Genomic DNA, 16740 nt, shown 5'->3' on the forward strand with positions numbered 1-16740 from the left:
AATGGAAATTTCATGTAACTGTTTTACAGAATGTATTTCTGCAATTCAATTAGATTTTTTTTTGTATCAAGGTAATGCAGAAAGCCTACGCGACATAAAGGTTGCAAAGAAAAAGTGGCTGCAAATACTTGCTCTTGAAGGGAGCAAGAGTGGATGCTACCTGCCAGTGACTAGAAAAATATATGTAGATAACCTGACTCCATACTATACTTGACAAAAAAGGAAAAGAGACTAAAGAAGAATAAATGCTTGCCAGCTATTAAAACAAATAAATTCACTTCATTGAAGGGCTGTACAATATATGGTTTGGAGTATGTCTCTAAGCATTTTTAGCCAGACTATCTCTTATGACTGATTCAGTTCCTGGAATGTTTTTGTGTTTGCATGCTTTTATGCAATGCTCTGCTTACAATCCTCACTGCAATTAAGCTTGCAGCTAAATTATTATTATTATTATTTTTCCCTTCTTGTGTCTATTCAATAACTGTAAAAATGCTTGAAAATTCACTTAGAAACACTAACAGTCCCTTCTATATTCCGTATTGTGATTCAAGTGCACCTTGTAGTACTTCTGGCATCTTTCTCATCAGTTTGCATGTGAAAATTTTGCCTCTGCCTGTTTCTTAGCCTTTACATTATATTGCCAATTCATACACTTGCAAAAACAAATGGAACCAGCCCCTCCTAATAAACACCCATTTCCATTTTTATCCACATTTCCAATGTTGGTGCCCACCCTGGGCTTCTCCAGCACTACTTATGATTTAGGAAAACAGGATTTTCTGATGCTAGTCTGACAGCTCTTCTAACCTCCAGGGACTGCAGGGGACAAACAACAGTTTATACACGGTCTTCTCACGTCTTTCTCTTGTGATTGAGAGAAGTCCTTCATTTACCCTTTGAGTTGTTTAGGACATAGAACCGAATTGCTTATAGAGCAAAATGGATGATATAGAATTTAAGTAATCTCAGTGTTCAAATGAATTAAGAAAGGAAAAAAATATCAAGAAGTTTATTGTTAGTAGAGGGTATTCTCATGGTGGATTATGTCACCAAGAAAGAAAAGTGTTGGCACAGATGTAGGCTTCTCAGTAAAAATGTTCTGTACCTCAGAAAGTTGCTAAATTCAAAATAAACACACAGCACAAAAAAGGTAACTCTGCTTAAGGAGCAGAGAAGACAAGTGAAAAACCTCAAAATACAGTGAAAACTGACACTCGACTTCTTCAAGCATGTATATATTTTAAATCTCCTTTTACAAAAACTGCTTTCTTATGGTTAATGAATTTCAGCGACTATTTATGTTTAAAGAACAAAACCCAGGCATTTCCTTTCCAACCTCAAGATGTCACTGTAGCTGGAGATAACATGTTCTTGCAAGCCACAGTTATCCATTTTCCTTTAGTAATAAATTTGAAACTTCAAAAATATCATCTTTGTTCTCAACTTCCAAGGCTCACGATGTTTGTACTGGGGATAATTACAACTCTGCATGCTTCTTTATAATAAAGCACAATAAATGATCTCAGTCCACACTTTTAATACATTTTTCTTCCCCCAGGGATCTTCTTAAACAGTATTTTGACAGTTTGAAGCAATGATGAGCATGAAAGAGAATTCTATGGCATGATATTTCTAAGAACTCAAAAGTGGCTTTATTATTTATTTATTTATTTATTGCTTTTTACTTTAGTATTTATGACCTGCATCAATACAGTTTATTGTTTCGAACCAGCACAAAGCAGGCAGGTCAGGACTACTGTGGTTTTACATACACTGAGTTTGTATGTCACATGCCTGTTTTCCTGACTTTGAGTTTCTTTCATCATCTTCTCTGTGCTGAGTTGATCTAATGCAATAGGTACTTTTTTCCTCCACCAGTCTTCAAAATTCATACAATGCATCATTTGTCCAAAATTCCAACGAGTTTATTTCTCATCCCAACAAGAAACGTTTGAAATTTCCATTATTCCATCATTACTGCCAATTTGGAGATGGTAGAAAACATCTTGCACAAGTTTTTTCCTAAACTTAACTTTTGTATTTAATTTATACAAGTATTACAAGACACATGAGTCATGTAAAAGCATACTGATAGAGAAGCTAGGATGAAATAGGAAGTTTGAGCCTTTGTTACAGTTATTCAAATGATTCTGCCAAAGAAAATTGGTATTGCTTCTGCTCGAGATTCCACCAGCTTACTGAACTCTGCTTTTCAAAGATGAAAACTGAAATCTGAATAGAGAAGAACTTTCATTTGTTTAAAGACTGTATGGGAGATACATTTTGACATAAGAAACACTGTGAAGCACTTACTGCTTTTGGACTTGACATGCTACAAAGACAAGCTTACATGTGAAATGAAATACGAACGAAGTAATGGAGATACCTACATTTTCAAAATGGAAAAGTTGGCAAGCTCTTAGCTACTATGATACCTATCCATCTGATCTCTAAAAGATGATTAAGTTCTAGCGGAAAGCTGATAATTTACTTTTGCCTGAAAATCTACTTACGTATTTTTGTCTGTAAAGGCCTATTAGCTTCTCCAATGCTCTTTCACTAAAGGTACTTAATACTGTCTGATACCAGAAGGAAAGATTTATTCACATTCTTCAAACAGAATTAACAGAATAGTATGAATCAAAGCAAGACTTCAAGTCTCTCTCAAAAATTTATATTATCTATTTTTTGAATGTTCTAGAAGAAGTATCTGTCCCTCCTGGCAAGCTTTTTGCTGTATTAGCCTTTGGGAAGGAAAGAAAAACAGTGCAAGTATTAAGGATACAGCTGCTCAGACATGACAGGACTTTCTGATGACAAGAGCAAAGCCCCAGGCAAAATGGGGACAATTTTTCTTGCAAGACTTTTCTGGTTAAAATCCTCCTTTGAGAGCTCCAACAACTGTATAGCTTGCTACTACTCATGATAGTCCATAAACAAGAAAACAAACAACAAAGTACTTAGTAGAGTCCAAAACACAGAGATTGCATAGTTGTAAGTAAATCATTAACATAAAAATCTGCAAAGCCGTTTTTTTTTTAGGCTTTAGAAACTCTTCTTTCTGCTACAGCCTCAGAACTCCTCCCATACTTCTGACAATAGAGGCAATCTAGCTCGGGAAAGGAAAAGGAGCATCACGTCCTCTGGATGTTCTTGTCCTTCAAGCATAATGAATCTTGTGTTTCTGCATAACGCAGCTTTAGTATCACTACATACAGAACACTGGTGCAGCAGTGTAATAAATATTTTTAACAGAACAGCTGACAAACTACGTAAATAAACTACATGTTTATTCATTCTCATACACTTAAGTCATAGACAGTATCTCCCTCCCAAAATGGGTCCACAGCCCCAAATGCTTCACTGGGAAGATCAGCTCCTATTGCACCATCCTGATTGCTGATGCAGATTTATCCCATTTTCTATTTCCTTGAGTGCCAAGAAGTGCTAAAATAGTGAATGCCCAATTCATTAATGTACTTTTGGCTTTACTCAGCATGAAAAATTATTCTGAGTTGTTGCAGTTCTATCATTGTCTGTATCAGTTATGTAGTTTTTGGGATGACTGTAATAGCAAAGCAAATCACTTTAATTGACTGAGTGGAAATTGCAATCAACCCAGAGCAGCCACCAGCCTGTCACCACAGTTAAATATACCCTCTTGAAAACCTGGAGATGAAAAGGGCCTATCTGCCAATATCATGTTTCATTTTGCTAACAACACATTGCTTGGTTTTTCATTTCAATAAGAAAGGAGTCTGCATGGCTTTGTTTTATTTATCCAAACTGCTGAACTCTTGGACAGTTCTGAAAAATGTTCATTGCTTAATGTTGACCATTAAATATACCACAACCACTTCCAAAAAAACAACCAAAACCCCAGAAATTCCTCACATAGCTTCCCTGGGCATTATCAAGATTACTCTCAACTGTTAATGAGTCAAAACAAAACAAACAAACAAAAAACAACAAAAAAATCCAAACCAAAGAGATCCTCTATAGTTTGTATGAATACTCAAAATTCTGAGGCAAAAATTGTCTTTTTTCCCTTTAATACCCCAAAAAGTATACAACATTCCTTAACAGCTTAATCCAGTCTACTAGTCTAAATTTTGGGAGCATGCTATTGAAATCCAGCAGAAAATGGCTGTGACCAGGTTTGACATTACCTAGTCTTTTAGCTATTTACATCATTTTCTATTTCCTCATTGTCAGAAGGTAACTAGCTCCCATGTCACAATGTTACTTCTAAGCAGTTGTTATCTGGTGGAAGAAATTAGCAAATCTAAATGTCTAAAAGTACACCCATTTCTGCAGAACACAGCTGCTTTCCTCTCTGATACCACGGGGCCACTGCTGGCTGAATTGAACCAGCTTGGGAGCTGCTGGTGAGGTTTTCCTCCTTCTTCTATAAAGTTCTGCTACAGTGAGAGCCCTTAGTTATGATACTTCTTCGGAAATACACTTAAGAAGGAGATGGAGGCGGTGTCAGAAAGAGAAGAAATACTCAGGATATAGAAAGCTGGAAGCAGTGACCAGGAAAAAAATGTAATATGGAAATTAGGAACAGATATCAAGAGTGTGAGACAACATACGAATAAAAGTAATGGGAAAACTACTCTTCAACTTTTTAAATGAAGGCTGGCATTCAAGAGAGGAGAATTTGATGTAGTTGCTTGTAGACTAAAGTGAATCCAGAATCCATTTTTGCTCCAAATAATCATAATATTTTACTAAACCTACTCAGTTGTCCCTCAGAGATCAACTGTGCTAGCTGAAAAGAGAGAAATGTTCCCTGTACTGGATGCTGCCAAAGACTTGAGAGTTTGTTCAATGGTCAGTAAAATCCTCAAGATAGGTAACATGTTCTATAACTAGGAGATGTTGAATGCCTTCTGTTCAAACTAGCTTAAGAAGATCTCTTCCTTCCTTAATAATGTGAAGGCCTTTATATAAAGTAATGTTTTACTTTTCAAAAGAAAAAAAAAAATCATACAGTAAAAATACGTACACTTGTCTTTATGCAAAATCAAGAGTTCATGAATCTCTCTGATGGCCTTATAAATACATTCAGATTGTGCTCTGGTATTCAAAACAATACCTCTGTCCTTTTTCCATTCGAAATAAACTTTTCTCAAAATAGCATCAGCCAAACATACACCTCACTTGTGGCAAATAAAATGTTATTAAACATAGTTTGGCATCTTAGTTACTGCACTTAACTTCAGCCAGAAAACAATCCATAGATATTACAAAAATTCTACCAGAAAGAACTCTTTAATATAAGTTACTGAACAGCATAAGGAAAACCCCCAGTGCTTCAGCTAAATAAATTTCAACTTTGCACAGTGAAGTACAACTCACTGTGTGTTTCCATTTGTGGTTTTTGGACAGAAGAAGATATTGAATTAGGCATCAAGCCCTTGTGTCACACTTTTAGAACTTGGTGGGAATATGCAGGAACAAAAAGCTGGGGGTAAATGTGCCATTCCCTTTGGTGTCGTCTTAAAAAGAGGCTGAAAGCATTGAGGGAAATTAATCTGAGAAAATACAACACAGACTCAGAATGCCCCAATTGTGGAATCTTAGTCATGAAAGACTGCAGCTTGTGCAGACACTTAAATTAAAGCTAATTTAGATAAGTAAAGGATCAATAGCAATAAAGCCAATATCAGGATGGATTTCAAAATAGACTAGTCACTTTAGTAAAGAACCTTGTATGTTGATGGCGCCCAGTCTGCAATATCTGTGATACTGCAGCTCCCCTGATGCTGTTATCTGGACAAGCTACATTACAACATCAAGCTATTCCTCCACATGCTGCATGTACTTTCAGCTTTGATACAGATATTCTGCACTACAGAAAGTGGAGAATAGAAACATAGCTCAGACACCTGCATAGACACACCTTGCCAGCCAAGCAGGCTGCAAGAGCTGTGTGGCTGGCTGCTCCTGGCCCTTTCCTCCATTGCCCAGGGAAGAGCATACAGGCCTCTGCCCCACTCACGTGCCTTGCTCACGAGTGACCCAGATCCTTGAATCTTTACCGCCCACCCAAAATCCGGGCTGGAAGCAGGAGAAGGTAGACATCAGCTTTAGGAGTATCACCCATGAAGGTGCATGGCCGCCCTTGGCTCCCTGTTGGCAGTGGGCAGTAAAATTCCCCTGCTGGTCCCTAGGGGACAGGGAGAAGGATGCTCGTGGTCCTGCCTATGAGGGTCACAACATCACTGCATGAGCAATATTCAGCCAGCAGCATCTTCCTGAAGAGCTGTACTAGTAACCCCCTTTTTTTTTAATTGCATGTCTATACACTAGCACTTACCCTTTGTAGGAATGCACTTAAATGAAATTGTTACATCGGTGAAGGAAGACTTTGAAGTGGTTCAATATGCCTTTCACAATAAGATGAATTGATATTGTATTACCAGATACTTTGTTCTTGCTTTTTGGCTGCCAACCTAATAGCTGAGCTATTACAATATCACTGTTCTTATATTATAACTTCAAATACACCGAAACCTAATTTAAAATCCACCTTTTGCTCAGTTATCGGTGGAAATGAGGCTGACCGCATCCAAATCTGCACTTACAAAATTAAAGGCAGGATTTTCTTAGCAGAGAATGCTCAGTTGTCAAATGTACTACCAGCAGGGATCACATCCTCCCTCAAATCATCACCATATGACTTTTCCCTCTAATGAAAAAAGTACTTCCAGTGAGTCAGGGTTGTATTTTTTAATGCCACTACTTTTTGCTGTGTGGGAAGTAAAAAGAGACTTATGTCTCTTCTCTAAGGACTGCATTTCCAGATGTATGAAAGAATAAGCAGATATTACTTGGCATCTTGAAGCCTTGTCTGCTGAGGCACTGTACATACATACAGTTAATAAGAGATAAAAGTCCCAGACCTAGAGAGCTTACAGTCAAAACAGATGAAAGGACAGGAAAAAAGAAGTAATATTATCCTCTTTTTTATATATATATGAAAGCAAAGAACAGAGAAAATAGGTCATTTGCCCAGACTGCAAGGGAAGTCTGTAAATATGGATTTAAATTTAATGCTTCACAAGTTTCAATCCAGTGTCAAAAAAACATGATTTCTCCAAAAACAGTATATTAAAGGAAATACCATCAATAACAAAGAAAACTGCAGACTAGCAGGATCATAAATAAAACAAAGCATTAAAAAAAAATAAATAATAAAGTATAAACAATTCTGATTTTTGAGAACTTTCTCATGTCCAATTTGAATAATTATCTGTTTCACAGAGACAGGCAAATGTATGCCTCTTGTAACTAAATGGCACTGTTTAACAAAATCTGGTTTTCTGTTAATATTATCTACCACAATACATACACTAATCCCTATTTTAACTACAGGCAAAATACTGTAGTGGCTGAAATATGAGGCTGTAACACAAGAGAGGAATTAGCTTCTGAATACATGGGAGGGGGGGAAAAAAAAGACAGAGTCTATATAGGGAAAATTCAGGGAAATACTGAACTTCTACCTGACAGCTACTTCTAGATTCATTTTTGTTGCATACTTTATGACCAGTTTTCAGTTGAAGAAAATTAGCTATACTTCAAGACTCTCCCCCCCACTTCCTTCAGTATCCGTATTACTCTACCACTTATATTTGATGAAGGCTTAAAAAAACCAAAACAACAAAACCCTAATTCATTTTTAAAAAAACCCACTCTGGTGGCAAACACATAAATCTCTCACATTGTTAGGACTATTAGAGATTAGATTATTATGGCAAGGAAGATTTAAATCTCTCATTTACCTGAACAGCGTCATAATACATTTTCTTGCCTTCTTCATCTGTTTTGTCTGACATCAGCCATGCCTTGAGCAAATATTCATAAAAGCTATCCCCAAGCCCTCCAATGGAGACATGATCTAAAAGGCAATAAAGAAGTTCAACAGCAAGTCCATCTTTAGCACAGACAATAAAATACAATTATAGCTTGTAATCGTGGTAGAGTAATGCATTTAAAGATGTTTCATTGCTAACTTTTTCAAAGGAGTTCAAGGAAAAGAAACAAGAATTTATATGTATTACATCTACTTCATGTTTATAGTCTATCTCGTAAAAAATGTATTAACCCAATTTGTTTTTTATCTTAAAAATATCAAAGAAGTAGAAAATACTGTGTAATTTGAAAAATACTTTCCCCTCGTAGCATGTAGGCACTGCTTTTGTTTGTTGTTTATCAAATGATGTGTCATTTAAGACACATCGTAAAACAAGACCAGATGTTTTAGTTCCCTACACCAAAGCAGATTTTTTTTTTTTTTTATTATTTATTTTACGGTATTTGAAAATGTCAATCTCTATGCTTAAAAATACTATTATGTTTTTCAATATCTACTTGGTTGTCAGGACTCAACAGTGGTTCCGGAGGAAAAAAAGACTTTGTCACATGTACAGAAGATTATTTCTCTCATGTTGCTTTATTCTGTCCTATGCTTGCTACATGAAACAGTGGGGAACTACAAGTGCTGTGATTATTTAATTGGATCCATTTAGGACTTGGCACTGCAAACAGAAGTCAAATCACCCAATATCATTGCACCAGCCACAAAGGAATTACTGGTGGTCTTAGCTGCTTGCACAAAGTTGCACTAGCTTCCTCTCAAAGAGACTCCAGAAGATTCCTGGCAAAAATTTAAGAGGCTACTGTATGATTTCAGCATAGATCTCCTAAGTGCATAAAACACTGCAGCTAGAAAGTGTGCTTCTTTAAGCTTCATTAAACCAAGAGCTCCAAGTTTTCTTCTTGAAGTTGATACTGCCTGGTAACATTAAGGGACTTAGCATGTATCATGTCTTCCGTGGAAGTTTTTTGAAGTGCTTTACCGGGACTAATCATATATAACTGTCAATTTTACAGCAGGGAAGGGGTTTGACAATTTTAACCAAGACATCCAGGATGGAGATGTAGATACACATACTGCACTGCAAGTCGGTGAGTCATATCACAAAATTCTGGGCATGAGAAAAGCAGAACATGTTCAGGGTAATGCAGGCTCATAAAGCGAGGTGCAGGAGAGTCAGCGGTACAGATCTCAAGCTTCCCAATACCTCACTGATCCTAACTTCAGAGTTATGCCTCTGGTAGAATTCAAAAGAACACAGAATTTATTTATTTTGGAACTCTTTAGTATCTTCTCTTCATTGAATGCATCCTCTTGCCTACTAGAATGGAAAGCCATGCAGCTGCAGAAGATAACTTCTTTCTGTTCAACTTGTATTAGGACTTTTTTCTATTCAAACTTTACTACAATTATTTTTTTCTTTCTTCCCTAGCCTATAATATACAAAAATTAATTTACTTTTCCCAATGTATCCTGCCTAACAAATACATTGTGCCACCAAATCTGGATTACAGGCTGCTTTTTTCCCCCCTAATCTCTGAATGAGATATATCAAATTTCTGTAAAGAATATACCATTTATTTAATTACATGTTCATGATCGAAAAGGAAAAGAGGTTTCCTAAAAAAAATGAGAACATTTTCTATGATGGAAAGCTGATCTTTGAACAGCAGCATTTAAATGACCTTTACAGCTTCCTAAATAAATTACCATAGAAACCTCTGACATTTGCAAACTAAATAGCACACGCATAGTTTCATCAATAATAAGCCCTGTTATTATATACATTATTGCAGTAGACAAATCCAATTGACGCATGCTGCAGCAAATCACTGTCAATTTACTGTCAAAATAACAAGGGCTAAATGAATTTACAGGAACAATGGCAGTGATCCAGCAGCGCCCTTCGCAGTTACAGCCTTACTAGAGAAGAATTGTTCAGAAACTACTCCCCCAACCCCACTTGACGTTTGAGAGGAAATGTTTCTGCTTTGTACCAATTACGGGTCTAGGCTTTCTTTTCCTGTTATAATCAACTGAAAACAGACTAAAAAAGCAGTCTCAAATAAAATATCTCTCAAGTCTTATATTCCGATAGTCTACTATGGAAAAAAAAAAAAAATCAATGTCTGCAAACAGAGGCAATTTTAAGAGAATTGGAAGAAATGCAACAAGTAAAGACCAAATTTGCTTTTGCTGTTTCAGCATCGTAGGGTCTGACTTGCATCAACATCTGTGTTCATCATTTTCACATGCTGGAAGATAATTTCTATGTCAATACTACAAGCTATTGGAAAGCAAAGGTGATATAAACTGCAATTGTTACTGCGTATGCCAACAGAAACCGACATTCAATGTAGGAGAGAAGTACACAGGACACAATTACATTAAAGACAGAAATGTGAAAAGCTGTGAGGCAGCATCAGTATTTGACTACTATAAAACAAAAAAGGCAGAGCCATTAACGGTGGCAGCTACTAGCAAGATCCCTTCTTGTCCAGCTCCCCAAAAGAAAAACTGAATGACTGCAGAACCAAACTTAATGCCATAGCTGGAATGCCACAGCTCAGTAACTCTCCTTGGGGCTCTCAATACTACTGCACTAAATAAGGGAGTTGGAATTAGGGAAGCTGTTGGCTAGTCCAGTGCCAAAAAGCTGAGTTTCTGTGGTTGACTGAAGCCAAGGAGGATCTGAAGTTGGCTGAACACAGGGTCACAGGCATGAAGGTAGTCTTCTGATCAAACTCAGTGCTTACGGCTTTAGAAGCAACACTTCCAATGGAAAGTGTTATCATTTTACAAAGCCGTGTTAAACCAACATGGGCAACAAGCAAGCACAGACCTCAGAGTCGGTACAAACATGCCAGCTGGTTATACACAATGAGCTGCCACAGGCCTGCGGCACAACAAACTCATGCATCCAAGAATTTCCCCATTTCTTTACCTGTTTCTACCTGAGCTTGATCTAACCAGCTCCAGCAGTGATAAACAACAGAACCATGTAATCTACCTACGTGTTTTCAGATCATGATACTTCCTCTTGCTACTTTTCTTTCAATAATAGAGGGTGAGAAAAAGGTAGAGGACTTAGAGAGTGGAAACATGAGTGGAATAATTGCAGACTGAAAGTAAGCAGGAAAAGTAAAGAAGGAAGTAGGATCTCCCAGACTGTATTCCTGCACACTGCTTTGGCTTTGAACATGGGATAAAGCTTGGGGAAGACAATGCATAATGCATATAGGCCCAGTCATCACAAAAGAGCAAAGTATTTCAAAGACTTCAAATGCATCAGATTTTGGTGTTTCTGGTAAGGATTCCTAGAGGATTAATGCTATGACAGTTCTTTCTAGTTTGCTTTCTTATTTGTTTGGCATTAAACTTCAACAGAAATCACAGCTGATATTAAGCACAAAAAGGTGTTGGTTTTTTTTTGTTAGTTTGTTTTTTGTTTTTTAAATCTCCAATGGAGCCACACCTGTCTAAAAGTGTGGAATTTGATTCAGATGAGATGATAATGTCTCCTTATACACCTACTTTAGAGAACACTTAAGAATTTTCAATAAAATAATTTTCTACTATACAAATTTCTTTTCAAAACTGCATATTCAGATGCTTCCCTACTTCCACAAACCATACTGAAAGCTCAAATAAAAGTATATTAAAATACAGCCAGTAGGAACATTATTTTTAAAGATGCATTTTTTTTTCTGCACTGTGTAACACAGATATAGTATGAAGAATCAAGAAAACACTTATCAGTGACTGAAAGAAATTAAGAACTGCAGACAGCATACTGACAGACAGCTCATAGTTCTGTAGAACTGATCTACTTACGCTGACCCCACTGGCCACTGCTGGGATTCAAATAGTTGGGGTAAAGACCTTCTGGTTTATCCAGCCGACTTAGAACTTTTCGAATATTCATGACCTATTGGAAGGGTACAGAATACTGAGCACTGATATGTTTTTCTCCAAAATAAAACAGCATCAGTACAAAAGTCTCGAAGTACAAATACTTCAATGTATACACAGTGTCTGAATATGTCTATGTAATCATATTATTATTAAAAAAAGATCCTCTAAGCTGACATCATCATGTAAATAAGCTTCAAAAACCACTGGAGTTTCTGCACCAACTGTTAGTAATGAAACACAATAGAAGAAATCTGCCAAGTTAAGTTCTTACCACACTGAATATTTTTGCCCCTCCACAGTGTACAGAAATTCATGGAAGCTGGCTGCCTTAACTAAGCTCAGCTACTTCAACAATATATTATCCACACTCCCAGATCAGAAATTGTATTACATACTTAAGCTCTTCACCTAGACTAGATGCAGAAGTGAACTGTAAGGCAATTTTGTCCAGAAAGGAGAACACTGCTGGAACTGAGCTTCTTATATCCAGAAGACACTGATCCAGCCCTGAGTTTTCCATCAGCATGATAAAGGAGCTTGCCACAAATACGTGGCCTGGAGAAATAAAACAACAGTTCAGATGCTCTGCAGCTGGGGCCATCCAGTAGCACAACTCATTGCAGAGCACATGAAATAATTTAGACAGAAATTTAACTTTCACAAAAAATTCAAAGATGGCAACCTGGGAGAAAGATGATCATGATAACTACTGACCAGAAGTAGTAACATAAAAGTTCTGATAGCTTTATTTTTCCATCCTTAAAGTTTAGAGATCAACTGAACTAGCTGCTAAAACAAATGATAAATTAGCTTACACCAAACCCTAGAAAGATTTCTACTGTGTTACACAAATTGCCTTCTGCATCTTGATGCGGCTTTGCTAACAGCCGATGTCTAAATGCAGACTGCAAGGAGTCCTCAACCTAACTTAATGAATAATATGAACACTTCCATGCAAAACTTATTCCAGTGTTTCTTCTTTATCAAGTGTACCAGACCTTGAACAGCTTGTCTTGGAGTGCTGTGAAATCTCAGTCTCTAAAGGGTTATAAAAGCAGCTTACATAAACATATTTCCTGCTTCTTGCAGCTATAACTTGATTCCACTTTGAAAAGAAGCAGAGACTAGAATTTTTAATACACACACACACACACACACACACACACACACTTTTATCAGTCTTTAGTTGCCTCTTAACAGAAGAAATGTTACACATTAATTAGCACAAATGTCACAAGATAATTAATTTATCCTCTACATTTGCTTCTAGATGCTTCTTGCCCCTGCCCTCCCCAAAAATCCAAAAGGAAAACTCTAAATCTGAAAAAACAAATCTTTCCCTAGGAATATTACTTTAACATGTGATTTATCTTCCAGAACTTAATTTTTAAGGAATAGTCTAACCTTTTCAGCAAAGACAGCGTTCCCAGACAGGTGGCTCAAATGTACAAACTCCAGATGTAAAGTCCCAAATTCTGCCAAAATGCTGCTGCCACCAGATGCCCAGGGCCAATTTCGACCGATTCCACTATTCAAGGGAAGGGGGTAGAAAAGAAATAGAAAACATGAGTATCATACACAATGCTAAGAAAATATGTGTAATAGATATGGTTACTAAAAGAAAACAATGAATTTAAAACATCTGTGTGGGAAAGCATGCTTTCAGCAGCTTTGCATGGATTTACTTGAATTACTTCAGTGCAACTTTGTTTATGTTTAGTAAGATCGCTTCTCACGGCAATCCAGACTTCTAGCTTACATATAACTCCAATGCATATCACTGTATCAGAGTTTCAGTATTACATTAATTAAATAAATTACAATGAAAATCTTCTGAGACGCCACCTGTTTTCCCTGTATTTATCACAAGATAAATGCAGTTCTAATCGTTTTTATCCATCTACGGTGTAAGTAGAAGGACAGATGTAAATTACTGCACGTATGCATCACAAGTCTTAACTCAAAAATATATGCAGTGTATCTTTCTTAACACCTAAGAATTTCACAGAATCACAGAATTATCAAGGTTGGAAAAGACCTAAAAGATCATCCAGTCCAACCACCAACAATACTTCCCAGCTAAATCATATCCCTCACATCCAAACGTTTCTTGAACACCCCCATGGTCAGCGACTCCACCACCTCCCTCGGCAGACCATTCCAGTGCCTGACTACCCTTTCCGAGAAGTAATATTTCCTAATGTTCAGCCTGAATCTCCCCTGGCGCAGCTTGAAACCATTCACTCTAGTTCTATCACTGTCTACACGAGAGAAAAGGCCGACCCCTAGCTCACTACAACCTCCCTTCAGGAAGTTATAGAGAGCTATAAGGTCTCCCCTGAGCCTCCTCTTCTCCAGGCTGAATTTAACTGGAGCAGGATATTTAGGCATTGGACACTCTTAGCAGGATGAGTAATGTCAGTTTTAATTAAGACATAAAGACATTTTACAGTAAAATTGATCTTGGGAATTGTACTGAGAGTAGATAAAAGAACATTTATTGCTAAATCCCCAATACAAACTAATGCTGGTTGAAATTCAGAAGAAAAGGGCTGTTAAATTTTCACTAAAAAAAGTTTTTCTCCTTGAGATTTTCAGTAGCAATATTCAGATCTCTCCTCCCAACACTGAAGATACGAAAAATAAATGACTAAAAGAAGTTTCCTGATGAAAATGAATTGGATGAATAATAGCAGCACATAGGATGAATAGAGCAGCACAAATGTTATTAAGTGCTAAGTCTCCTCCTTATTTTCAAGTAGTAAACAGCATTACAGTCATATACACACATATAAATTAGCTTTACTTTAGCACATGAGCAGTAGCTAGAGTCATCAGACAGTACTTACATAACCATGAAAAGTGAGCACTCTTCCTGAGATAAACTGCTATTCAAATGATGAAAATAATCCCAAATCATTAAACTTGAAAAGCAGAATAAAGATGACAAGTAAGGAACGTATCTGTTCTTCTTATATGCTGTGGCTTTAGACCTTGCAACACCTTTTTGGCAGCCTGGCCTTGAGCTGAAAGCAGCTTTGAAGCTCACTGGAGTGCCACCAAGAATAAACCCAGAATATTACCTCCTGACAGATGAACTTACATTGCCTCACTTCTGAAGTACCACAGCATCTGCCAAATATTTCCCCATAGGGACGCTCCACATTTTCTTTTTTGTTTCCCAAGACCACAAACACTGAATTAACTGAGCTTACTTGGGGGCTGAGTGGAGAGAGGACTCTCCTGCCTAAAGACACAAGGACTGGGACACGTGGAGATCTCTGATGCACGACTGCCTAAACCTCTAAAGGAGAAAAATGTTTCTAATCTTAATAATTACAAAGAAAACTGACGAAGAAGAGTCAAGTCAGGGTTCTGCAAAGATGCACACAATCCAGCTTTTATACCACAGAAACAGAACTGCTTTTTGGGATCTGAATACCACATTTTAAGAGCAATCTTACAAAGTGCTTTTTACATTTGATGAAAGCAAAAATGAAGAAAACAAACCCAACTGGCTGGCAAGCTTTCTGTGCCTCAAACTACTGTGGGTAAAAAGTTTCCCAAACGGTGGCATAAAAACTTAAGGTATTGTGAAAAATAAAATTAAGGTAGGTGCTGCAGACAGAATCTGGAAACACCTATCTGCAGACTGAAAAGCTGACATCCCTACACCAATCATTCACCTGAGAAACAGGCACCTTCTTTGGGCCATGCTGGTCCATAAACCTGCCTCAATGCTGACTTCTGGAAGAAAATATTTTAGCTTGCTCCCACATTACCCAGACTAAAAGAAGTGACATAACATGTTACTGGTAAACAGAGCTGACCAGAACAAAGTGAAATATTCCAAGTTGCCGTATTGTGGCACAACTTGCAAAAGCCCATCATTTTTCTATTAAACTCACCAATAAATCTCAAACTGGAAACACTGAGTTGTTCCTGCAGCAATGCATCAACCAAATTTGGCAGAAAACATATTAAGTTCCTACCTATGCTCCACCAGGACTTCTGCTGATATCAACACATTCTGTCAGAACATTTTGATGTACAGTGTTTTGTTAATCAGACAACTTTCCAAACACAGCTATCAAAAGTTTTATGCATGCAGCAATTTTTACTTGAGCATCATTGAAGGGTTTATCATCAATGGAAGATTGTCTTGCTTAAGGTGGCTTGAGAGACAAAACTTACTTCTTTACTTTTAGTACAGTACAAGTAGAAATGTCTATGTTGCATCTATGCAATTTTTAATGTATCTTTTACTGATTTCATTTGGGACAGCTGATTAGAAAAAAAATATATAAATGTTTTTCTGGCAAATCTGCAAAGTAATATGACAATGTCTGGGTTCTGTTTGTTTGTTTTTCTCTCTCTTCTGATGGGCATTCTAAGTCAACACTGACAAGCTTTTTTCAACAAGTGGTAAAACTGAAGGATTATTAGCCAAGAGTCTTCAGATATTTTTCATGCGTCCCTCAGTTTAGATGTCTAATATTCTTTCTTATATTTCATCTTTGGGAGTAACAAAGCAGATAAGTGAGCATGCGAATGCAATAGCCACAATATTGCTTCTAGCTCCATCTAAATTTATGCCTACTTTAAGGTGATATTCAAGAACACACAGCTATGCAGGTAGTCAGCTCCTGAAGAAATATAACCAGATCAACAAAGCACTCAGCATACAGAATGTGAGAGATTCCATACTCTCCGATTCTTTGTAACCAGGAAAATGAGTCTTCATTTTATGTTTAACAGACTCTAAGCTTTTTTAAAAAAAGGAAACAGAAGAGGGTGCTCTTGTTTTTTGTTTGTTTTTTAATCTCTCTAGGAGTTTTCTAAATATCATATAGTTTCAAAACAAAACAGACCTTAAGCAGCGAAGAAACGGGTGAGGAATTAAATGGTAAAACGGAAGAATACTTATTTGTCAA

General features: G+C 37.0%; 1 protein-coding gene across 1 annotated transcript in view; it reads right to left on the bottom strand.

Annotated features, from left to right (window-relative positions):
• MAN1A1 (mannosidase alpha class 1A member 1) overlaps positions 1–16740 on the bottom strand; it is a 148136-nt gene that overhangs the window by 22018 nt on the left and 109378 nt on the right. The window contains exons 6-8 of the mRNA XM_072332956.1: positions 13211–13334; positions 11726–11819; positions 7797–7912 (exon numbers count right to left, since the gene is read on the bottom strand). Coding sequence (XP_072189057.1) covers positions 7797–7912; positions 11726–11819; positions 13211–13334 — 334 coding nt within the window. The remainder of the gene's footprint in view (positions 1–7796; positions 7913–11725; positions 11820–13210; positions 13335–16740) is intronic.

This window comes from Excalfactoria chinensis, chromosome 3 (genome assembly GCF_039878825.1).
Source record: "Excalfactoria chinensis isolate bCotChi1 chromosome 3, bCotChi1.hap2, whole genome shotgun sequence".
Taxonomy (NCBI): domain Eukaryota; kingdom Metazoa; phylum Chordata; class Aves; order Galliformes; family Phasianidae; genus Excalfactoria; species Excalfactoria chinensis.